The sequence below is a fragment of the Acomys minous genome (assembly GCF_964271855.1).
Source record: "Acomys minous genome assembly, chromosome: 10".
Classification (NCBI taxonomy): Eukaryota; Metazoa; Chordata; class Mammalia; order Rodentia; family Muridae; genus Acomys; species Acomys minous.
In genome coordinates, this window is record NC_140491.1 from 105280534 (window position 1) to 105305252 (window position 24719).

Genomic DNA, 24719 nt, shown 5'->3' on the forward strand with positions numbered 1-24719 from the left:
CTGTGGAAGGAGGAAAAACATAATCAAAATAGTTTACGAAAAAGTTTCTCAATAAAGTAGGAAATTAAAAACTAGGGAGGGGTATCGAATGGGTTTATGCTGAAGATTGCTGGATGTAAAAGCTCTGGGAAAGCATCAGATCAGGCCTGATACAGCCACACACACCCTCCCCCACCCCCGGAGTTGATGAGGCAACGCGGGAGCAGCCACCCCACTCCCTTTGCAGGAGCACCGGTGTGGGTTGGTCTCCCCACCCCTACTCGCCCGCTGTACGCACCCGGATGGCTCCTGCTGAAACAGAGCTGCAAACTTCCCAGTCTTGGAACCCTGCTGCTCGAGGAACAGTTTGGATTACTGCTCAACCCCGACAGCCGCGCGCCTGGAGAGGCTAGTATTCAACCTCCCTGCCCCCCGCCGCGGTGAAAGTTTGCTCCCACTTCGCCTCTCCCCCACCTCCACCCCCAGGCGTGAGGACCACGTAGGAGTTCCGCGGTCCGCGCTGCACAAATACATTCATCAACAAAGGAAAGCCCATTAAACCTTCCCTCCTGTGAACTGGCCCCCGCGGGTACCTCTTTGAACTGACCCCCGCCCCGCAGCCCCTGAGCCGTTTGGGGTGCGCTGGGCCTCCCGGGCTCGCTCGCTCCCTCCCGGCTGCGCACTTTTGCTGCGCGCCTGGTCTTTGAAGTCTCGTTACATTATGGCACAACAGCCACGCGCTTCTTAACCCGCGCGGGGGCTTTGTGTAACGGAACTGACATTTGGCCTTGATACCTGTATCTCTTGGTGATTGCAACAAATTTCTAAAATAAATATTGTGCTTTGATCTCCCTGCACTGCATTTTTAATGGACGCTCCAAACATTACTTCATTAGGAAGATTCTTTCTTTCTCGAGCTCCATGCAAAGGGAAGGGAGTTAAAGCACAGTTCTTCGAAGTCTCTCTCCAAACTCTTGGTTGGATTTGGGAGGGCTGGAACTGTTTCAACAAATTCAGCGACTATAGTGCTTCTGATCACACTGTGCCCCAAGCACAGTCCTATAGACTTTGCACTCTTTTAAGGCCACAAACACTCTACAGAGGCAGCACATTTTACAGATGGGCAAACAAAGGCATACTTTGCAGGATTCTCGGCGATAAAAAGGTGGGGGCACCTGCCTTCAAAGTGTGAGCGCTTAACAGCCCTGGTTGGCTTCAGTGGTGGCTTATTTGCCTAAAGACTCAGTCTTAGCGGGAAAAGTTAACTCCCGTAACTACGGAGGTGTAAATTGACTCTTGTAGCTTTTTTTTTTTTTTTAACTAGCTAATGCCTTTGGCCAAAGAGGATGCTTCCAGCTTACTTTTCCGCCTCCTGAGGAAGACAGGTTGAGAAGGCTCCGATAGGGCGAAGAACCAGACCGCTTTCCAGGTTGCCCTGGCTGCGCTCCCTGGCTTCAGGTGCGCACCTTGAGAGATGTCTCCTGGTCGCCGGTTTCTCCAGAGCTGGGTTCTTGCGACTGGACACCGGAAGGAGCAGGTCGGCCAGGCCTCAGAGCAAACCACTGAGTCATCTCCTTTCCCGCTTCCACACCATCCCACACTCGTGTTCCGGAAGAGTGAGACAGCGTGGGTTGAGCTGTAAGGTGGCTGTTCACTGGTCCACGGGTGACACCTCGACGGGGAGGAGGAGTGGTATGGAGCGTGTGAGGCCTATTAGTCACTGCCATTTCCAAGTTGCGTCCGGAGCGTGGGAAAATATGGGCCTCCTTAATGACGTAATGTCAGGGTTCTTGATGGATTTGTGAAGGACGACAGTTCAGAGTTTGACGCTGTTAAGGAGTTCCGCTAAGCTCTGGGGCTAATTTGGGAGTTGGGCCACCGGGTTCTGGAACATCAGTCCTGATCAAGCAGTGGTCCCTTTACGGTGCATAAACAGCAGGAGTGAGTTGAGCTGGTTCAGGGCTTCCAGAGAGGATGGGAGCGGAGGATTTGAAGCGAGAGGCCGGAGAAGAACCAGGCTAAGTTCACAGGTGAACCACGTCTCTGTGCTTCTACTGCCGAGTCTCTGACTGGACCGGCCCCAAAAGTGACGAAGGCCCCGTGTCCCCGGCAGTCTCTAGCCTATTATCCTGGACGGAAGGCTGGCAGGAGACCAGCTGACCCTGCCGGACCTATAGACTACTACCAAAGAAGTTTTGAGGGGGACACGCCCTGGAGAGGACTTCAGTGCCTGCGACAAAGAACTCCAGTGGATGAACGTCTTTCCAGTGATGACAGAAACAGGAGTTTTCTTTGACTTTTCTTTCCTCTCCAGGGACCTCCTTCCCGGTGATCTGTGGTTTCATATACCACGGGGGTAGGGTGAAGTGTGGGGTGGGAGTAGGGGAGGGACTGTAGAGAGAGGCTCACAATCCTGTCCAGCTTGTAACATCGCAAGCTTGCTTGATGGTACTAAGAGAGGTTGCAATCATCGCTGGGGAGTCTCGATGGAGCCTAACCAGTGGGATGCTTGCCCCGTCCTGCTCAACACACAAAACTGCTTGTCTGGAAAGTACAGTCCACACACACACACACACACACACACACACACACACACTCGGCGCCCACCACCCCATGTTCCGGGTTGTTCCTGGTGTCCTGCCAACCTCGGTTGTGGGAGAAGGCAGTAAAGCGCAGTGCGGGTTTTTCTTAGATTCACTCTACAAAAGTTGTAGCCCGAGGAAAACTTCCAGGTCACCAGTGGGAGTCTCAAGAGGACTTGAGGCTTGTCAAGCGGGCGGGTCTGGAGCATGTGCGCCACCCACTGCCGCCCTGGGAGGCCGCCCAGTCCAGCCCAGGGTCACAACGCTGCTTGCACCTCTGTGGGCGGGTAGGGGGTGGGAGTAGCCACGCCCCAGGAGCTCGCTCTAGCCGGCGATGTGAAGATGAGGAGTTAAGTACCGGGAAGTTACCCTCATCCCGGTCTCAAAGTACAGCGCCTGAAAGCTGAAGGCAGATTTTTTCCTAGAGATAACAAAGACACTTTGTCACTTTGCGCGCTGCCTTGGTGCAAATCTTTAATTGCAAGTGGGGGTGGGGGATCGAGTGTCCCGAGCAACCCAAGCGCGAGTCTCCAGGCGGCAAGGCCCTCTTTGATCAGGAAAATCCAATTATTTGTGTATATACATTTCCCACATAGTGATTACTTCATTAATTGTCCCGCCTTTATCTCCTCCCTTCCCATCCCCCCTAATAATCAGTTCTTTTATCCAGACCAACAAACACACCATAGGAGCTTTGTGGATTCAAAGGATTTGCTTTCGCTTCTGAAAGAGCCGCTATTCTTTGATGATTGGGTAGCGGCAAACTTCAAAGCCATAAATCTTTCCTCTGACTGGCTGGCGGCCCAGCAAAGCCCTTATCAAATTCTTGGAGGTGATTCTGAAGCGCTCAGACCGCGCGCGGGGCGAGCAAACGGGGCGCGGGCGGGGAAGACTCAGAGGCACGCTGGGCGGCAGTTCGTCCTCGCCTTCGGGTGTCCATGCCTCGGTGGCCGCGTCCCGCTCCACAGCGAGCGGCCTTCAAGCAGTAGCCATGGCCGCAGTGGCCGTCCTCCGGAACGACTCTCTGCAGGCCTTCCTCCAGGTCAGGGCGGGAGCGGGTGGAAATTGTGTAGTCGGTGGGGGGTGGGGGATGGTCTGTGAGGGTACTCTGAGCATCTTAAATCTCAAAAGGACGCTCCCGCTTAAGGGTGAGACTGGAGTCAGACCTAGGCGCACCCACGCCAATTTTACACCTAACCTGATGGGTGTGTGTGTGGCCTTTGGGGAGGGCTGCACGGATTTGGGGGTATGTGGATGTCAGAGTAGCAGAAAACTGAGTTCCTCTTGGTAGGCGCTCCTGCTGACTTCCGCCTAGGTCGGGCCAAGGAGGAACGCGGTGGCTACAAGAAAAATAGCTTATAAAATGCTAGCGCAGACCGTCCCACAGCCCTGCTGTGGGTGTTTCCAGGGTCTTCCTGACCGGTCCAGTTCCTCTGCCTCCTCCTCTGCGCCTCCCTTAAAGGCTGGATGGCATCTCTTTGAACCAAGTAGTTTAGAGGGAGCCGACCGCGCACCGGGGGTTCAGGTAGCTAGGGAGCTGAAAGTTTCCCGGGACCGCTGGGTGCACTCTTGGAGTGCGATGAGGTCTGAGGGAGGGGCGGCCCGGCGGAAGAGGGGCGGGGGTATAATAGTGGGGGTGGCGGGCCAGCCCAGAGTCCGCGCTTGGAACGCTAACCTTTTGTTTCTTCCGCCCTCCCTCGCCACCGCCCATGCAGGACCGCACCCCCAGCGCCTCCCCGGACCTGGGCAAGCACTCGCCTCTGGCTCTGCTGGCCGCCACCTGTAGCCGGATCGGCCAGCCCGGCGCGGCAGCGGCACCCGACTTCCTTCAGGTGCCCTACGACCCAGCTCTGGGCTCACCCTCCAGGCTTTTCCACCCGTGGACCGCCGACATGCCTGCGCACTCGCCAGGTGCTCTGCCGCCCCCGCACCCCAGTCTGGGGCTGACGCCACAGAAAACACACCTGCAGCCGTCCTTCGGGGCCGCTCATGAGCTCCCGCTCACGCCCCCCGCGGATCCGTCGTACCCTTATGAGTTCTCGCCGGTCAAGATGCTGCCCTCGAGCATGGCCGCTCTGCCTGCCAGCTGCGCGCCCGCCTACGTGCCCTACGCTGCTCAGGCCGCGTTGCCCCCGGGCTACTCCAACCTGCTGCCCCCGCCGCCACCTCCGCCTCCACCGCCCACCTGCCGCCAGTTGTCTCCTGCCCCGGCCCCAGATGACCTCCCTTGGTGGAGCATCCCACAGTCCGGCGCGGGGCCGGGGGGCTCTGGGGTTCCAGGGACCAGCCTCTCTAGCGCCTGTGCCGGACCCCCCCACGCTCCTCGCTTTCCTGCTTCAGCGGCCGCCGCTGCAGCGGCCGCCGCTGCCCTGCAGCGGGGCCTTGTGTTGGGCCCGTCGGACTTTGCACAGTACCAGAGCCAGATCGCCGCGCTGTTGCAGACCAAGGCCCCCCTGGCGGCCACGGCCAGGAGGTGCCGCCGCTGCCGCTGCCCCAACTGCCAGGCGGCTGGCGGTGCCCCCGAGGCAGAGCCGGGCAAAAAGAAGCAACACGTGTGCCACGTGCCGGGCTGTGGCAAGGTGTACGGCAAGACGTCGCACCTGAAGGCGCATCTGCGCTGGCACACGGGCGAGCGGCCCTTCGTGTGCAACTGGCTTTTCTGCGGCAAGAGCTTCACGCGCTCGGACGAGCTGCAGCGGCACCTGCGGACTCACACGGGAGAGAAGCGCTTCGCCTGTCCCGAGTGCGGCAAACGCTTCATGCGCAGCGACCACCTTGCTAAGCACGTGAAGACGCACCAAAATAAGAAGCTCAAAGTTGCTGAGGCCGGAGTGAAGCGGGAGAACCCGCGGGACCTATAAGTTCACGGAGACACTTCGCGGCCACTCCTGCCCAAGACACCCTTCCCAGCACCTTCTCTGGCAGGCCCTGGAACTTGTCATCGAGGCAATGGAGAAGAAACTTTAAAAACGAACTTTTTATTGTCTTCCTCCCGAAGCGAAGCCCTGCTGCCCGGTCCTAGAGCAGAGGACAGGGCAGGCAGTGCTGGGAACTGGGTTGTGGTTAAGAACCCGAGTGGTTGAGAACCCGAGTTCCTCTTGGACGGTTCCAAAGTCCTGAGAGCCATCGCCTGTCTGGGAGAGCTAGAGTCCAGGATTCTACCCTGGGCTGCCCTTGGTTGTAGGAGTTGCTGCTGGAGGAAGACGGACCGACCTTGGGAGATTTGAAAAACAGGGCTTGAGTTTTGGCTAGGCCTGTTTCGGACTTTGTACAGGTTATTTAATAATAGCTTTGTTAAAGAGTAATTATAATTATAACATTAATAAATGTTTCTGTTGTTTCTCAGCTCCACGCAGAGCTACAGCATGGTACGTTTCTGTAAAGCTGTTGCAGGGTGAAAATAAATGCGTTCGTTCCAGGGTCTCCTCGGGAAGACCCCCGCAGAGCTGGTCTCCTCTGATCTTTTCTTCTTCCTGGAGTCCTCGCTGAGAGGTCAGGTTTCAGCAGGGCTCTAATGGTTCCTGTGTGCTGCTTGTATCACAGGCCTCTTTGGTTTCTAAAGTTTTGGGCAAGTGTGTCCTGGAAGCATGAGCAGGCGCAGGGTAGCCAGTTTCTGGTAAAGAGGCTAGGGCAAAATTTGCCAGTCCCGGTTTAGGTTTCTGTCCAGGACTTGATACATTCATTGTTTGCTTTATAAGTTTGATACCTGCTGCACAAAGAATGAAGCAAATTCCCTGCTGTCTTACAATTTTTTATACTCTAGGGAGCTAAATTTTCTCAGGGCCTTCTCCCTGGTGAGTTGTTTTTTTTTTTTTTAAAGTTAAATGGAGAAATTGGCAGCTCTAAAGTGAATTGGTCTCTGTCAGAACAACACCAGAAAGGAAACTGTCAACTCTTGCAGAGTTCCAGCCTGGCCATATACTATTTGTTTGTTGATCTTAACAAGTCTGGTTTCACACAGACCACCTAACGGGGATCTAGGTGGGCCAGGAAGTTTTAATTCTTCTTGTAGCTTGGATTTTCTTTTGAAATCATCCCGCCAGACAGATTTCTCTCAGGGACAAGCCAGAGATGCTTGCTCATAGCCTAGAAATGTAGGAACATGGTTTTTAAAGATCTAGGTATCTCATCTTTCTCTTAACTTTTTTAAAGTTTGAAGTCTTTTTTTTCCCCAAATGTCTCAACTCATTTGTACTGTAATATTTGTGTTTTCAAACCCAAAACTTAACAAGCAATTAAACACTTTCATTTAGGATCAGCAAAATCTCAAAATGGGATTTAAATTTTGTTACTGTTGTAAGCTAAGTCAAAGCTAAAATGTGGTGAATGGTCTTTTCATGATACATGTATTTATAATATTTCACAGCCTACCAAAATCAAACTAAAGGGAGTTTTTTTTTTCAAAAAGCTATTGAGTGGTTCTTGAAAGTTAGGTAACTAAAACACAAACAGCAACATAATTGAAATGAGAATAACTTTTTATAATGCAAGAAATAGTTTTATTGTGTAATGTGAGACAAGACAGCAAATGTATGTAGCTACTTGCCCTCTTTAGAAAATTTGAACTATTTAATAAACTTGAATGCCAGCCATCCTGGTCCTTAACTTCAGAAGAGTGAGCTAAATGTCAAGGGTGTGGCTAGTGTGCAAGCAACTGTAATAGAGTTGCTAGGCAGTGCAGGCAGTACACACCTAAATGTGCACTCTTAATCTAAGCCGATAGAATTAATTAGGAGTGTTATCTTGATCTAGACTCAGCACACTTTATACGGATAAGCAGAAAAGTTGCATGAAGTTTTCCACCATTCCTGAGCCATGGCCTTGGATCTAGCTCAGACTCACGGTTCCTTGCAAGTGATGGGGACTTTGGACTCAGGAAATTTGAAGTGGCTATGTCCTGTGAGAAGAGTAGCTTGGATTCTTTTTTTTTTTAACCAAAGTTTCAGCAGTGCCACTTTCTTTTCTTTTTTAAACACAGCTGTGACTGCTGACAGGATACACCCTTAACATTCAAAGAGATGGGAAGAAAATAAACCTTTTCATAGGGGGGAGAAAAGCAACCAAAATGTCTGAGATTGAAAATTAAACAGGGACTGTGAAGGTGGTAGTTCCAGAACTTTGTAGTTAAGAGCAAAACTAGATTAAGAGGAATTTACCAAAATAAGGTATATATAACTTTAAAAACAGAACAAAGCCATGTGAAGACAAAATTAACTTTCCTAGGATTATATTTAATTGAGCCTGCAAAATTCAAAAGCAGCCTTTAGCTTAATTTGATACATGATTAATTTTTGACCATGTGTTGTATCACTGAAGCTCTTTCAATTACTTTAGAAAAAGAATTAATGTTATTATTGAAGGAAAGGTCATGAAGCCATGGTAATAATGATATCCAAATATAGGAAGGCATTCCATGCATATATTGAAAAAATAAGCTAATATAATGTAGAAATGCATTCACGTATACAATCTGTAGAAATTTGAAATATTACAAGTTTTATAAGTCTGCAACCAGAGCACCATTTAAGGACATCAGAACTTATTTTGGATTATCAGTATGCAAAAATAATATATGTCATTTAGGCACAAACTAAAAATATCGCTTATAGCAGAAACTTTAATGGAATTAAAATGAAAAGCTTAGAAGTAAATTATTACTAAATATGAACTACATGTTATTTCAGAATTGGAGTTTGCCAAGACCAAAATGCGAGTTTAGTCAGCCAACTTTTATCAAGGTTTTATTTAAGACTTAAGTACACAATTATATAAAAATTGAAAAGGATATGTTAATGATTGTCTCATGACACTAAGCTATATATATATATATATATATATATATATATATATTTTTTTTTTTTTTTTAAGAAACTGGTTTGGGCAGAATGGAAATAGAGAATATATTAAATTCAAAAGTGGTGACATTGTTAAGTGTACGCTCAATAAATGAACCACTTGGGCCAAGAATTTAGAAACAGAAATTGAATAATATATAAAGTAGGTAATTTGAAATTTTGTATTTCTAAATTTAACAATATAGTTTTCTGCATTTCTCCAGAGAACACTGGGAAGATAGCCCCATAGGTGGGCACTTGTTTCTAATGGATCTGGTAAATTTGCCAAAGAAAATACAAGTGTAACTAACATCAATTTCAATTGTTTCTAGATTTACTAGAGCTAAAATACATTTTAAAAAATTATTTGACTTAATTCAGTCAAACAAGACTTGCTGAGGCTGCTTCCAATAAAAGCTTATTTGGATAACATCCATAAAAAGGCAGGTTTTCACCACACCGCGTGTATGTGCCATGTCCTAGGCTTTGCAGTCATCTATTTAAAGCAGTGTATTTGGGGTCATTTCAGTTCTGCTGGGAGAAAGTGATAGGGTGCCGTGATATCCCCTCTCTTTTAAACACTTCTTTGGGTGACGCCTGCTTATGTGGGCCTCTGTCTAGAGTCGCAAAACATGTTTCCGTAACTTCAGCCTACCGCTTTACACAACGGGGGCCAAGTGACGAGGCTTCTGTTTGAGACAGGAGCTATGGTGAGGGGTCAGATGTAAACTCTGATGTCTGGTAAACAAATACAGTTCACTACTGGACCCAACTAATACCACCACATTCCTCTTGCCTGCACGATTGGAGAGAGGGCTTTTAACAGAATGAGACCTGGGGCTTCTTTGAAATGTGGATGCCATACACCTTGAGGCCAATAAGGAGGAGGATGAAGCAGTGGGAGTCACAGGCCAGTATGGGTTATGGGTTCTGCTGTGAGTGTGAGGCCATCCTCAGCCACCAAGCAAGACCATGCCCTATTGCGACAGCTCCTCCCAAAACAGAAACGTGTGCTACCATAGTGTGATAAAGTAGGGAAAAATAATGGAAAAAAATCTAGGTAGTTGAATGTTTATGGTGAGATGTATTTAGATTAATACGCCACAGTGATATGCTACTGTAGTCATAGTCTGACTCATTTTTCTCTGGTATTAGCAAGCTTCTACATTTTTGCATAAAGATCTTGATATCTATTGTTTTTTTTTAATTATCTGGGGTTGCTAGATACAGAAGTATTTCAATTTAACTGAAGGACACTGGGCAATAATTTGTATAGTGTGCCTGACTGTCATGAGTAAGCGATATTAGCTCAACCAAGGTACAATCCAGCAGCTTCAGACTGTTAAAACTTTCTTGACCGTTACTTCACTGGCTGTTTCTCTGCTACAGTGACATTTTAATTCTTCTTGGACTCTACAGGTCTCTGCCTGGTCCTTAGCAATTTTCTAAAAACAACTCTCAATGAGATGGTTGATATTTAACCCGTAATTTGGTGCACACATGTGAACTTCAGTAGTTTTTGCACAGTATATAATATCCTTAAGTGGAGTGGTTTTCTACATAATACAAAATTTGAAACAGGGAAGTCCTATCTAATTCTTAGTTTGAAACAACATGGAAAATCTACAGCTTTTGCCTTCCAGAAAGTTGATTAGCCCTACGAAGATGGAGACTGTAAACTATGAACTGTAAGTTTGGTCATAGTAAAGCTATTTACTCGTCACACTTCTGACATAGACAGTACACTAAAATCATATAACATCCAATGAGAAGTCTCTAAGTATAACATTAAGCCCTGCGGGCACTAGTCATAACAGGGCCAGTACTAACCCGCAAATGGAAAGCATCTGGCCTTCAGCTCTGTTTCACCCACTCTCCCAAGCATCAGGCCTACCTCTTCATGTACACTGAAGATTGGGAAATGTGTCCTCACTGTCAAAGTGTTTGGAGACAGCATCCTAAGACTCTACAGAAGGTACTAGGAGTGCTTATTTCTCTTATTTCTGTGAATTTTACTCTTATGCCCCTATCGTATGGAACCCAACTGTCTTCTAAACTATAATTAATTTAAACTGTATTTTGTTTTTATTCTCAGTACTGGGCATTGAATCTAGCACCCATTCAATTAAGGAAGTGTTCCACAACTGACCTGTGTTCCCCAATCCCAGCCTTGAACCTTCATCCTCTGCCTGAGTATCTATTTTACAGTCATGTGCCACCATGCCCAGAAAAATCTGTTCTTTGTATTCTTAATAGATATTTGTGTCCTGTGGAATAAGTTTTACAGATAGGAGACAAATAGATAGGTCTACTTCAAGTCATGTTTTATTTATATAGTATTCACTGGTGTTTTTATGAGTTTATGACATCAATGAAAATATTCACATAGCAATAGGAAGGAAAATTGTAGATGTGAGAGGGGATTATGGCTTGAGATAATCCCAGCCTGGATGGATTTTTTTAACTGGTTAAAAATTATACAGAAATAAAAAACAAAAAAACCTAGGGTCTGCAGCTAACTTGGTAGAGTACTTGTCCAGAGTGTACTAGGTTCAGGGTTCAATGTCTATCACCTCAGAAGGTGGGGAGCTGCAGTGCACACCCCAGTGTTCAGTAACTAAGGGCTGGAGGATTAGGGGCTCAATGTCATCCTCAGCTATACAGTGAGCTTGTCAGAAGTTAGCCTAGACTACACAAGATCCTGTCTCAGAAAATGGGGGGCAGGGGGTGGGGATGGGGTGGATTACCTAAATCTGCATGCACAGCCTTTTGTTTGACTAAACTTTTAATGGAGATGTGAGTGGAAATTATAAGCATTTCCCCATTTATATTTCTTATTGAAGTTGCATTTGGAGACTTTTCCACTTTCATCCTCAATGGAGCCCAAACCATCTCTTAACACGACTTCATACAGCTGGCAGGAAAAGTGGTGCAGAAACAATCTCTGCTGAGCCTGGGCTTGAGATACAAAGTTACTAAACTGTGAGAGGTGCATGAAGAAAGCACGTCCTGGGTCACAGCTCAGACTCACCAAGAGCAAGTCTGTATGTGTCCTGCAGAGCCCCGAGCTAGGACCTGTGGGTTGCCGTGGCATCCCTCAGAGGCAGATCCACAGGTGGGGAAAAAGAAACAGACAATTGGAATCAAACAGATGCACGTCAATCCATGTCCATCTCTGGCGTAAAAACTTTATGTAATATGTCTCTTCCTCAAAAGCAGACCCACTGTTTGATCTGGCTCACTGTAACATAGACCCCAACAGGATTCCGAACTGCACAGGCAGATATAGAAAAGGGGTGAAGTGGGGTCCTTGATCAGAGAGCTGGTGTGAAATATCAGCACCTTCTCAGACATAGATCCCTGGGAAGGAAAACTTTCCACTTACCCCAAAATTTCTGAATTTATTTTTCAAACAAACAGTGAGTGTGAAGCAGATGTAGGGCTTTCCTGTGGACATTCAGACTCGGTGATTTTCTGGAGTGTTTCAAAACTAAAACCTGTGAGTGAAAAATACTCAAATGTGTCATACAGCTATCAACAGTGTAATGTGAAGACCCCAGATCTCTGGTATCTGGTTTCAGAAGTCTCTTTAAAAAGCAAACAAACTAACAAAGATTTGTTTTCATAGTTACAAGCATCAAAAGATAAAGATGCCTTAGGATAACAAATGTGCCTCATAGAACTGCTGGCAGAATTTAGTGGCACTTCCAGTTGTGCTAATGCTTATAGCTGCTGTGCATGTAGCATGCCTCCTCAAGGCCTGTTGCTCTTTGTCAATATTTCACAAGGGAGGGGAGGGCGGAGAAAAATGAAAAATTCAGGCATCTGTCGTAGTTACTTTTCTATTACTGTGAAAAGACACTATAGCCAAGGCAACTTATAGATGAACGATTTTATTTGGGTCTTACAGTTTCTGAGGGTTAGAGTCCATGGCCGTCATGACAGGGACCACAGCTGCAGGCAAGCAGGCTTGGGACTTGAGCAGGCGCTCAGAGCTTACATCTTAATCTGCAAGTAGGAGGCAGAGAAAATCTTTTGAAAGCTCAAAGCCTACTCCTGGTGACACACCTCCTCCAACAGGGCCACATCTCCTCCTCTTTCTCAAAGAGTTCCACCTACTGGGGACAGAGTACTCAAATGTATGAGCCTATGGAAGCTATTCTCATTCAAATCACAGCAGCAGTTTCCGGAAAGCTTAGTAATGGCGAAGTGCAGCCAATGTAGCTGAAATGGGGGCCCTTGTACCCAGCCCCACAAAGAGCCAGATATAAAAGGAGGAGTTACATTTTCAGTCAGTGATTGAGGGTCTGCACATCAGCAGGTTTAGGACATGAACATCACACAGGAGAGGGAGTGAAAAACTTTTGAGCGGGGACCAGCTGCCCAGCGTGTTTGGGAGCCAATGCTGTGGCAATAGGTTGTTGTTTTTTTGTTGTTTTTTTTTTGTTGTTGTTTTTTGTTGTTGTTGTTGTTTTGTTTTGTTTTTTGCAAAACAGGAAAACTTTATCACATACCAAAAGACAAACGGATCAGGGACCTTAAAGTCAAGTGTGCCCCTGAGATCAGTTGATTGCGGCAAGGTGATTCATAAGAGGGAAGGGGAAGTCACGTTTTGGCTGTGTGGCTTGCCTTTAGACAGGACACTTTTATGGGAGTGGTAGGAGAGTTTTTGAACTTGGGATATCATTGGCCAAGCTGGCTTTTTATACTTATCTCCATGCTTGAAGCATCAGTTTCAAACTCTGATAATCATTAGCAGATGATCTGAAGGCTTTTCCTGAATGGTAATTAAAGACTTTGCTTTTTAAGGGCTTGTTTTCCTCCTAGCTGTCATTTGAACCCAGAGCTTTGTCCATGGCAGGCAAGCTCCCCAACACTTAGGTTTTTAGTATGGGCTTTCACCACGTAGCTCGGCTCAAGATCAGCCTGGCTCTGTCTGCCAAGTACCAGGATTGCTGTTCTACCTCATCAAACCCATCTATGTAGAGGGCTTACCCCTATGTTCAAGCCTTAACCAATTTCAGTGCCCTCCTTGTCATTATTGAGTCCTAAGTCATGAAGAATTGATGACTGGCTATATTCCACTGATCCAGGTAGTCACGGATCTGTTTTGGCCTAAGGGATGGGTCCCTCAGATAGGGTAACAATCATTAATGGGAGGCAACCATTTGGCTGGCCAATCCAAAGAGATGTGTGTTGCCTTGACTAAAAATTATTGCAGAGGCAGAGAGAGCACAGAAAGGTTAACCCAGCCTGGTAGCAAACAACTGAAGATAAAGAGGAACCAATCCAAGGGGCCAGGAGATGGGCCTGTTATTGACTTTTCTTATTTTGAAATCTTAGTAACTAGACTCCAGCCGGCTGCCTTGAACTGTGGGCCGGGCAGAAGACAGCCAGAGGCCCAGGCACCACTTAGATGAACAAGTAAGTGGTGAAGAGATGGGAGAGAAAGAGAAGCAGGAGGGCGTGTCCACAGGGAAGAGGTGGAACTGGAGACCCAGGGTTATGAGGAACAGCCTGTTATGAATAGCCTGCCCAGCCACCTGAGGCCCCTCATTGGCCATGAGGTAGTGTTGGATTCACAAGAGATGTCCCCCACTGAGCCACACCCTGCATTCCCCATTGTCACCTGGAGAGGTGGCCCCAATGTCATGCGAATGGGAGAGCTGGCAGGCTGGCCAACTCAGCTACCACCCAGGCCCAGATCTAGGCCTTTGGGTTGGCCCAGGCTAACATCTACACCATCTGAACTCCTGGAGTACATGAAGGTCAGGCAGAACCAAAGTGTAGCAGAAGCCAGAGGCCTCGAACCAGACCAATGACTCATTGCAATCAACATTTGCAAGTAAAGCTATTTGGGCAAAGGGGTATACTATGTGACACACTGCAGCTTCCATGGTAAGATTGATGATGATGATGATGATGATGATGATGATGGTAGTGATGGTGATGATGTTTTTTCTTTTAAGAGAGAAGGTTGCAAGGGCAGAAGACAGATATGGAGGGATGAAGAGATGAAAAGGATTAGAGTGCATGATGTGAAATTTACAAAGAATCAATACAAAGTTTTTTAAAATCTTAGCAGTGGCTTTTCCAGAGGTCCTGAATTCAATTGCTAGCATTCACATGACATCTCACAATTGCCTGTAATCCAGTTCCAGGGCATTCAAAGCCTTTGTCTGACCTCTGTGGGCACCAGGCACTCACACAGTGCATATACATACATGCAGTCAAAACGCACACACACACAAATACATTTTTTTGTTTTGTTTTGTTTTTAGAGACATGGTTTCTCTGTGTAGCCTCGGCTGTCCTAGACTCGCTTTGTAGACCAGGCTGGCCTCAAAATCACAGCAGTCCACCTGACTCTGCCTCCAGAGTGCTGGGATGGATGAAAGGCATGCACCACCACACCCAGCTAAAAAATAAATTTTTAAAAAATCTTGGCAACTTCTATCCAAGATTAAAAGATATATTCTATCTTGCAACCAATTCTATAGCACAGACTTGCCCATGTGAGACGAGTAGAAAGTCTAGGACAATTTTATTATCCTGGGATACACGGGCCTGACGTTCCACCATGATCCTGCAGGCCTCTTCACTTGGGACATTGTGCTAACTCCAAATTGGAACCTGTTTCTGCCATTTGCTTGGCTTCTAGCAGTAGGTGAAGGTTAAAACCCTCCAGCAAAGATGACTGTAGGAATGTAATCTACCTTGTTCTTATTTTCTCTGGAAAGTAAATGAAGATGAATTAGTAATTGACAAGAATATTTAAGAAGACGCTAAGATGTGGCTCAGGAGGGAAGAAGAAAAAAACTTCCTCTACTATGTATACTTTGATGTGCATGATGATCATGCCTGCAATCCAGCACTCAGGAAATCAAATCAGGAGGTAGCCAGCTCGGGCTAGAAAGTTCCAGGCCAGCCTGGGTTACAGAGTGGGGTCTTGACTCCTCAAAATATTTAGAAGTGAAATAACTTTCTAGCTTCCATAGCCATTCACTATTTGAGCACTGCTGGTTGGCCAAGGTGTATAATACAGTGGTAGGACACGTGCCTTCTGGCTCCTCCAGGCTCTGTCAGGAGGTCATTAGAAGTAACCGCTAATCAAGATGGCTCAGTGGGTAGATTCATTTCCTTTATACTGCCAATGAAGTGAAACTGTAGAACCTACAGTGGAAGGGGAGAACCAATTGCTGAAAGTTACACTCTGACCTCCCCATGCACACCACACACACACACACACACACACACACACACACACACACACATACACCCCTACTTCATAACAAACAGCTTTTAACATGGGCAGGAAAAAGCTTTGAAAGACAAAACAAGGATTATATTAGATACTGGCCTTGCTGGAAGATGTCAGTAGGGGTGGGCCTTGGGGGTTTGCAGTAAACCCATGTCTTCTGTTCAGCGTCCTGTTCCTCCACTTATTGCCGTGCGTCCTCTCTGCTGTGATAGACGCTCAGCCCTCTGGAGCTGAAAGCCATAATAGCTATCTCTTACTTAGGTTGCCTTGAGTCAGAGTGTTTAATCACAGAGACAGAAAAATCACTAAGACCGCACCATTTGGTCAACACAGAGCTTTGGAAGGAACGGCCTCAAGCTTGGCTCACCTGGAGTCTATGGTTTCTTTGTTTTTTAGGTTTTTAGATTTTTAGCTTTGTTTTGTTTGGGTTGGATAGTTGGTTGGTTTTTCTGTGTTTGGTTTCTCTATATAGCACTGAATGTCCTAGAACTTGTGCTATAGACCAGGCTGGCCTTGAACTCAGAGATCTGCCTGCCTCTGCCTCCCAACTGCTGGGTTTAAAGGCAGGTTCCATGCCCACCCCAACTCCACCCCACTGCTGCCACCACCACCTAGCACCTGGAGTCCATTATTGAGTTCAATTTTCTATTTTTCTGTAGAATATGGCTATTGTCTTGAAGTACTGGGCCACCACCATTTATTTTCTGCTTTTAGGAATTGTATACAACTCGACAGGCAATGGGCACAAAGTTTTAAATGGAAAATATAAAACAAAACCAATAGAAGCAGAACAAATCCACTTTGCAAGAAGCGTAACTTCCTAAAGTCCCACCCATCTTTACCAAAGACAGTTGAGGTTAATTTAGAATTACGGCCTAATGATGTTTATTGTTAGCCATGTAGATATTATTATGGCAGTATTTTCAAACCTGTTTCAATCAATGAAACACAGATACCTATTGTATTTTAAAATAGCCTTGGTGCACCTGGGGCAGGGCAGATATTAATCCCCTAACCTACCTCCCATACTGGGGCAGGTATCCCATACCTGTTCCAATCCCATGCCATTTGCTTCTAATAATTTCTATTGAGCTATCGCCCATCCATAATCCCAAATACTTGCTGATCCTCTCCATCTGAGCCAAATCTCCACTTACACCGGCCATGTGCCTCTCCCTTTCTCTCACCATGGTGCTGGTCTCCCTTCTTCCTCCCTCATCCCTTTGGGTCTCCTCCCAAAAGCCCTAGAACCTTAGCCACACCTATCCCATTCGCCCTGCCCAAGTGTGATGGCTTTTTATTGGTCAAACAGGAATAAGCTCTTAGGCAGGGTACAAACAATTTGGGCAGACCAGACCAACCTCCAACAGACAGTAAAAAAAAAAACTGACTTGTTAACTGAGTTTTTAACTTATTTCCTTACTACATGGCAGACGGTGGTGGTGCACGTGGTCCACAGCAGTCACGTGGAGGCCAGAGGACAGCTTGGGGAAGTCATTCTTCTCTCCCACCATGTGGTTCCTGAGATGGCTCACAAGTTGTCGGCCTTGATAGCCAGCACTTTTCCTGCTGAGCCATCTTGCTGTCCAAACTGGGCTTAGCTTTGTCAGAAAAATGGCCATTTTGCTGGCTAATGCGTTGGAGACAAAGCAAAACTGATAGCTGAGACATAGAGCTCATGTTTAAATTTAGATGAAAGTTCACCCCAGCCACTGGTGAAAGAAATTAGTTATGTCCACTGCTTATGGTGTTTTAAAGTAACGGTCATGGGGGAGACGTGGCTCAGAAATTAAGAACACTTGTTGCTCTTCCAGAACAAACTCGGGTTTATTCCCCACAACAACCAGCTGGCAGTCCAGTTCCAGGAGATCCAGCAGCTTCTTCTGACTGCCAAGGGCACCAGGCACATACACGGTATACAGACACATATGCAGACAAATGCTCATACACATAATTTTTTTTTTTAAACTGGCAGCATTAAGTTAGGACCATTTTCACATCTTTCCTAAGAACAGGTTTAAAATGTCATGAAGTCTTTGCTGTTTTGTATATAGAGACTTCACTTGGGCTTTTTAGGGAAAACAATGTATATCTCTAATTTCAGGTAATTTGATCACACATAGGTTGTTTTTTTGTTTTTTGTTTTGTTTTGTTTTTTTTTTTACACTACTTGTCTTTTAGGACCTGTTGAAGATGGTTCAGCAGGTAAGGATTTTCTGCTAAGACTGAGGGTGTTGGAACCCTCATGGTGGCAGGAGGGAACCCATACTTTAGAGAGAACTGACTCCTAAAAGTTGTCCTCGGAATGCCACACGTGGGTAAGGAAAGGCTTAAGGTTGGCCATGTGCTGTTATGGTGATTCCTTCCCTAACAGTTGCTAGTAGGACAGATAAGCCCTTTTATATGACTTGGAAAATCCCCAGGAGTGCAGGTAGTTCAAGTGTGGGGCAGCTCAGGTGTGGGGTAGCACAAGAGCAGGTGTGGGAAAGTGCAGGTGTGGGGTAGCTAGCACAGGTGTGGGGCAGCTCGGGTGTGGGGTAGCACAGATGTAGGACAGCACAGGTGTGGGTTGGCTACCGCCAATGTGAATTTCCCAGATGAGCTGTTAGAGACCTTCCACCCCAGTAGCAGAGTGTGTTTTTGCCTGGTTCCCTATAAAGCTGCCTCACATCTTGAGGAACTGTCTTCTTTGATGCTCCCATCAAGACTTTAGTCACCTGGGGGTGCCCAGAGGGAGCACCATTAGTCTCACTTTCTCTCTCTTTTTAAGGATCAAAAGATCCTCATTGAAATAACTTTCTGATAGGGCTAGTGCTACAGCCACTAAATTCCTTAGCTTCTATTAGTCCTCATACCACAGACTAATAAAACACAAGCCGACCCTACAGACATTTTTTTAAATTACATTAAGTCCAAGCACAGTACAGACCACCCCAGATCTCATAGTAGATAAACAGACTGCAAGTGAAGCTTGGTTCTACCTTAAAATTTTTAAATTTTAAATGTGTCTATATCTCTGTGGATGTGTGTGCAAGTGAATACCAGTGCCTATGGAGGCCAGATGTGTGGGATCCCTGGATTTACAGGTGTCACAGGCAGTTGGGAGTCACCAGTAGGTTCTGGGAACCGAATTTGGATCCAGGGAAAAGTAGTACATGCTCTTAACTGCTGATCCAGCTCTCCAGCCAATTTTACAACCAAAAGAAATGAATGAAGCAAATTATAACTACGAACCTGACTTCCCAGATAGATGACCTCACACTGTCAGAAGAGGATTGTGGGTAGAAGGTGCTCATCCTCCTGCCGCCTTGATGTCACGGCTTCAGGCCAAAGCCTCCCCTGGCTTGCATCAGAGGCACTGGAGAAGGCATCACCCCACTCACAACGTGGTCCTGGGGTACCATCACAGCATCACAGCCCTACACATAGAGGCACTGGAGAAGGCATCACCCCACTCATGACGTGGTCCTGGGGTATCATCACAGCATCACAGCCCTGCACATGGAGGCACTGGAGAAGGCATCACTCCACTCACGACGTGGTCCTGGGGTACCATCACAGCCCTGCACATAGAGGCACTGGAGAAGGCATCACCCCACACATGACGTGGTCCTGGGGTACCATCACAGCATCACAGCCCTGCACATACCTGTTCACTGGGAGCTGGGAGTGAGCCTAACAATCCTACCCCCATCTATACTTCTCTGGTGACAAATGAAGGAGGTTTTCTTCTCAGCCCATAAGCTGTAGCTACTAACACAGAGTGCTGACATCACCTGTGCCGTGTCCTGGAAACTGGAAAAGATCCTGCTGGTGTCATGCCTCTCTAAGAAGACAGCTGCAGCAGGTCTAGCCACAGTGCCACCAGCGCTCACATGGCAGAATTAGGGACAGCATACATTTAAAGCCAATGATTAAAAAAAAAAAGCGCGACAGTTTGAGAGGAAATATTTTCAGACTCGTCGCTTGACAGAAGATTAATGCCTAGACTCTGTAAAGAACTCAAAAAGCTGATCACCCAAGAAACAAAAATTTAAAAATAGACTAAAGAAGTAGGCAGACACGTCTCACAAGAAGACACAGCTGGCAGGGGGCATGGCTATTATCAAAGAGACAAAAGGCCACAAATGCTGGCAAAGTTGTGGAGCAGTGAGGACTCACTGTTGATGGGAACGTGAGTTAGCTTGGATGCAAACATGGTTTTGTTTCGATCCTCCAAGTGTGGGATGTGAAACAGATTTGTGTGAGGACGTGCGATGCTTGTCTGCTGGAACCAGACTTGTGGAGGGGAAGTGATGTCTGTCTGCCAGAAAGGGAACTGCCTCACGTGGGGCCATTTTCTTTGCCAGTTGATAAACATTCCGATATGGTCTCTAAGAGGAGATAAATATGAGCCCAAAACAGAGGCGTGGCTTTTGGCTTTTGCATTGCTTCCCATCACTTGGCTGTCCGTGGCTTTGCTTTGAGACACGCCTAGAGAGAAACGCTCAAGAGAACACTTCAAAGTTTGGGGTTCCAGTTGCTGTGGTTGTGGTTGCTTTGGCTGAATTTCTGGTTTGCTGTTTAACGGGTTTTCTGGGATCCTGATGAACAAGAGTAGAAAAGAACTAAGTCTAAAAAAAGGGCTACTTCTCCTGTCCCTGTTAACTTTCTCTCCTTTCCAGGGTAGGTGGATTAGAAGAGAGATAGAGGCCTTAAAGGACCCCCAAACAAAATAGGTTTTTAAAGGATCAAAGCCTATAGAGTTTGGATATTTCTTTAAAAAGAAAGAAAGAAAAGAAAGGAAGGAAGGAAGGAAGGAAGGAAGGAAGGAAGGAAGGAAGAAGGAACCCCAGCCTAACCCATCAGCAATCCCATCAGTAAGCACCTATCCAAAGGAGGTGAATTATATATACACCTTTGCAACCTACTTTATGGCAGCACCATTCAGAGAGGCTAAAACACAGGGTCAGCCTAGATGCCCAGCAGTAAACTAATGGGTAGAGAAAAGATAATGTGGACACGTAATGGATGGTCACTTAGCCCTAAAGAAAATAAAATTCTGGCATTTGCAGCAACACGGATGGAATTGGAGGTCACTGTGCTAAATGAAATAAGCTAGGCATAGACAGATATCACACGGTCTCATCTGTTCTTAGAAACGTGTAAAAACCATAGAAGAAATGGCAGTGCCTGGAGCCTAGGAAGAGCAACGGGTAAGGAGTTAGGAGGAAATTCTTTAAGAAGTGCCAACACAGAGAGGAAGAGTTAATTTGGTTTTTGCTATTTTGTTTTGTTTTTTATAGCATGTAGCATAAGTATTGGTTAAAAGATTTTTTTTGGTTAAAAGAATTTATGCTATATTACAAAGTGACAAAATTTTCAGCACATAAAAATGATTAATGTTTAAGGAAATCCTCATTGCCCTGGTGATTATTGCCCACTGTATACATGTATCAAATTACCATAATGTAACCACAAAGAGGTACAGAAATCTATCTCAATAAATGTCTCAATAAAACATAAGTGGCTATAATAATTAGATTTGAAAGCTCTGGCTCTCATTTAAGGAAACTATCCTTTCCCAAACCCTCAAAGTCAGGCAAGTTGGTATGTTCAGTTAACAATATATGAGCTGTATGCTTAATTTAATTCTGTATTCATAGCCTTTAATTTTTAGATTTAGAAAACCAGGCCTAAAGCAAATGCAAAACATACAAACATAGCTAAATTCAATTTAGCAAATAATGATATAATGTCTGCAATTTAGCAAACAATGAGATAATGTCTGCAGTAAGGGTATAAGGTACAGTGAAGGCTCAAAGGTGAGTAAAATCTTTTAAGAACCCCATGTGTCAAAAGAGAGAAAGCACATGCACAGATGAACATAAAACAGGACTAAGGCCTGCTAACTGCAGCCACCAACTACAAACAAAATTCCTCAACCAAAACAAAAGAAAGGGAAATGACCCCAGGCAACAGTAAACTGTTATAGTCTGCAAGTGGGTAATCTGCCTGGAAGAACAACCCACAAGCTACACCTTCAGGATTCAGAAAATAAATCATGTATTACCCAGAGATGGCCGGTCAAGACAGACTGGTTCCCAAGCAGCAGCAAGAACAGCAGTGGGATCACATGTTAGAAACGCAGATCCAGGGGCTGGGGGCATAGCTCAGTAGGTAGGGTACCTGCCCAGCACGCACAAGGCTCCAGGTTCTAGTCCCTCCCCAGGGCCATGGAAAACCAGGCACAATGGAGCATGCCTGTGAGGTCAGCACTAGTCATCCTCTGATACATAGATAGTGAGTTTGAGGATAGCCTGGGCTACGTGAGATCTTGTCTCAAAGAAGAGAAAGAGAATGAAAGGCAAATCCTTAGGTCCAATCCCCAAGACTTCCTATATCAAAGCCAGGGGCCCCGACAGCCTGGGTCTTAATAAATCTTCCAAGCATGCTAATTCACTTAAGCTTTGGTAATCACTCATTTCAACCAGTAAAGACAGAAAGTCCATGAAAAGTACCAGAAACCAAACTAACACGTTTCTCACAAGTTATTTGGGAATGGAAAATGGAGAATCCACTTGGATGAAATGTCCCCTTAACTAAGACAATTGGGATTGGCTGCCAGTGAGAAGACAGAAATAATAGTCTTAATTTAAAAAAAAAAAAAGATTCCTATGAGCACAATACGTAATTACATAGACAGTCCTTTTATAGGGTTTAATGCCAATCAAGGTTATATTTTTGAGTTATATATCACGTATTTCGTTTCTTGTGTTATTTCTTCTTTCCCTTCTTTTTAAGTACACAAAGCCGTTTTAAATATAGAAAGTATCTGACATGTTGGTGGCACATCCTTCATAAAGTGTAATGATGACTTTGTAGCAACATCTGTTTTCTTTAAAGGGATTCTCAGCCAATTTATCTAACTCACTGTCACTGGATAATTAATAGCTACGAATCACAGAGCACACATTAGCTTCACACGCATGCCCCATGCTGCAGGACTGCGGTGGCATGTAAAAAGAACAGTGCCACTGGGAGCCTCTAGTTTGCGCAATAGCTTAAACAAAACAAAACAAAACACCCAAGGGAGCTCAGAGGCCCAGGACTTGTCTATAGTATGAACAAAAACTTAGGATTTTGTAGACACATGGCCAAATCCAGGTGTTTTGTTTCATCTGGTGTCATCCTGACCCACATCAGCCTCTTTTCCATAACATCTTTTTTGCCCAAGAGCTATCTCAGGCCTGTTTTCTAGATCGATTCACGGTTGAGTAAAACTTCTTGGAGAAAGAGCTTATTTCTGACCTTGATAATAACAGAAAGCCTCAAGGAATTACCAGGGTAAGGTTTTTCTTTGTTTGTTTGGTTGGTTGGTTGGTTGGTTGGTTGGTTGTTGTTGTTTCAGTGAATGGGCCCCTCTGTGCCCTTGGGCTAAATTATCCAATCACCCTTGACTAAAGGTTCTTAAGAAGAACCCCAGTAAATGACAAAAGGGATCTCTCTCTCTCTCTCTCTCTCTCTCTCTCTCTCTCTCTTTCTCTCTTTCTCTCCTCCCTCTCTTTCTCTCTCATACACACACACACACATACACACAAGGTCCATAGAATCCTGAGAGATCAAGAGAACTGTCTATGATTAGATAAACTATAATCATCAATTCTTCACTCCAGGTTGGTCAATTTAAACAGGTGGGATTGGAGATCTTTATCTTCAACAGAGCAGAAAAGAGCATGCCAGGCCCAGGAAACAGCCACACAATCTACAATGTCCTGAGAGCTAGCAGCCTAATACAGACCTAGTAGCGCCAGGGTCAAAGAAGATGGAGACCGGGGAGACTAGAGAAGTCACATCAGAAGTTTGCCCCGACACTGCCAAAGGACTGGGAACAGTGACTCGAGTTTTTGTGTGAAGGAAAATTGTCAGCCGTACTTACTTAAGCACTTAATCTTGAGTTAGATCCCTAGAGCTGCTCATTAAGTTCAGGGGTGAGGCCAGTGCTAGCTTCATTACAACCATCTCCCCAGTGACTCTAACCCAGGCAGCAGGAAGAAACACTTTAGCACTTACAGAGGAGCAGTCTTCTAAGTGAGAGATCCCTGAGCATATGCTCAGGACGGCAGGTGGTGCACCAGTGGGGCCTGGAGAGATGGTTCAGAGGTTAACAGTGCTCGCTGCTCTTGCAGAGGACCCAGATCCATTCCTACCACCAAGACAGTGGCTCACGATTGTGTGTAGATTGTGTGGCTGTTTCCTGGGCCCGGCATGCTGTTTTCTGCTCTATAACCCCACTTCTGACGGATCCGGCACCCTCTTCTGACCACTATGGGCACCAGGCATGCATGCACATGGTATGCATATAAACATGCATGAGGCAAATACTCACACATGTGAATTTGTTTTTAAAGCCCACAGCTGATGTGCTGAGACCCAAGACAAAAGATTCGGTGCTGCTGAGGAGAGGAAAATGACAGGAGCTTTCTTCCATCTGCAAACCATTGCCAAGTTGAGTCATGAGCCGTTCCTCCATCAGAATGTAAGAATAAAGACAGCAAATGGCCACTTCTGTGGCTAAGTGCTCAACCCAAAGCTAATAAATACTCAATAAGAGTTGGAAAAGTTGATTAAATACAGGCGTACTAGACATGAATCTTCCCGACTAGTCAAATCGAGAGGTTATCAAGATTTATGAGTAACGTGATGTCAGAGCTCACTCTTCATAGGAAGCAGCCAGTGCTTATCAAGGATGCAGAGGCACCGTCAGCTGGAGCTCAGCAAGCCGGTGCTCCCGGAAGGTATTTCTTCTGCCTCTGCTTTCCCGCCAGTCACATAGCCCATGATGCTTTACAACCAGGTTGCCTTCCATCCATGACTAGAACAGTTTTCTACTATAATTTATATAGTTTAAATAGTGAACCAAATGTCTCCAAGGGTTTTTCAAACAGTATAGGGTCTTGAAGGAATATGCAATGTAAGCGTTTATAATTGCCTTTGGAAACCTCAGCTCTTTTTGAAAGTTATTTGCTTTCTTCAATAAAAAAAAAATGTATGGGGTGGGGCGGGGTGGGGCGGTGGATCCAT

At 45.9% G+C, this 24719-nt stretch overlaps 1 protein-coding gene and 1 long non-coding RNA gene across 4 annotated transcripts; one reads left to right on the forward strand and one right to left on the reverse strand.

Moving 5' to 3' along the window:
• Positions 1-3479: 3479 nt before the first annotated feature.
• SP5 (Sp5 transcription factor) lies at positions 3480-6006 on the forward strand. 3 transcript variants are annotated; one of them, XM_084798500.1, is made up of 2 exons: positions 3480-3603; positions 4277-6006. In XM_084798500.1, exons 1-2 carry the CDS (start codon positions 3553-3555, stop codon positions 5420-5422), a joined length of 1197 nt encoding a protein of 398 aa, XP_084654626.1. In that variant the 5' UTR covers positions 3480-3552; the 3' UTR covers positions 5423-6006. The 3 variants fall into 3 exon arrangements, with proteins under 3 accessions (XP_084654626.1, XP_084654625.1, XP_084654627.1); XM_084798499.1 differs by lacking the exon at positions 3480-3603 and adding an exon at positions 3895-4086; XM_084798501.1 differs by lacking the exon at positions 3480-3603 and adding an exon at positions 3966-4145.
• A 5773-nt stretch (positions 6007-11779) lies between these two features.
• LOC311606621 lies at positions 11780-23757 on the reverse strand. The gene is made up of 3 exons (XR_014782372.1): positions 23709-23757; positions 12304-12403; positions 11780-11892 (listed from the first exon to the last, which is right to left on the reverse strand). It is a non-coding gene; the product is annotated as an uncharacterized lncRNA (long non-coding RNA).
• Between the last annotated feature and the right edge of the window lie 962 nt (positions 23758-24719).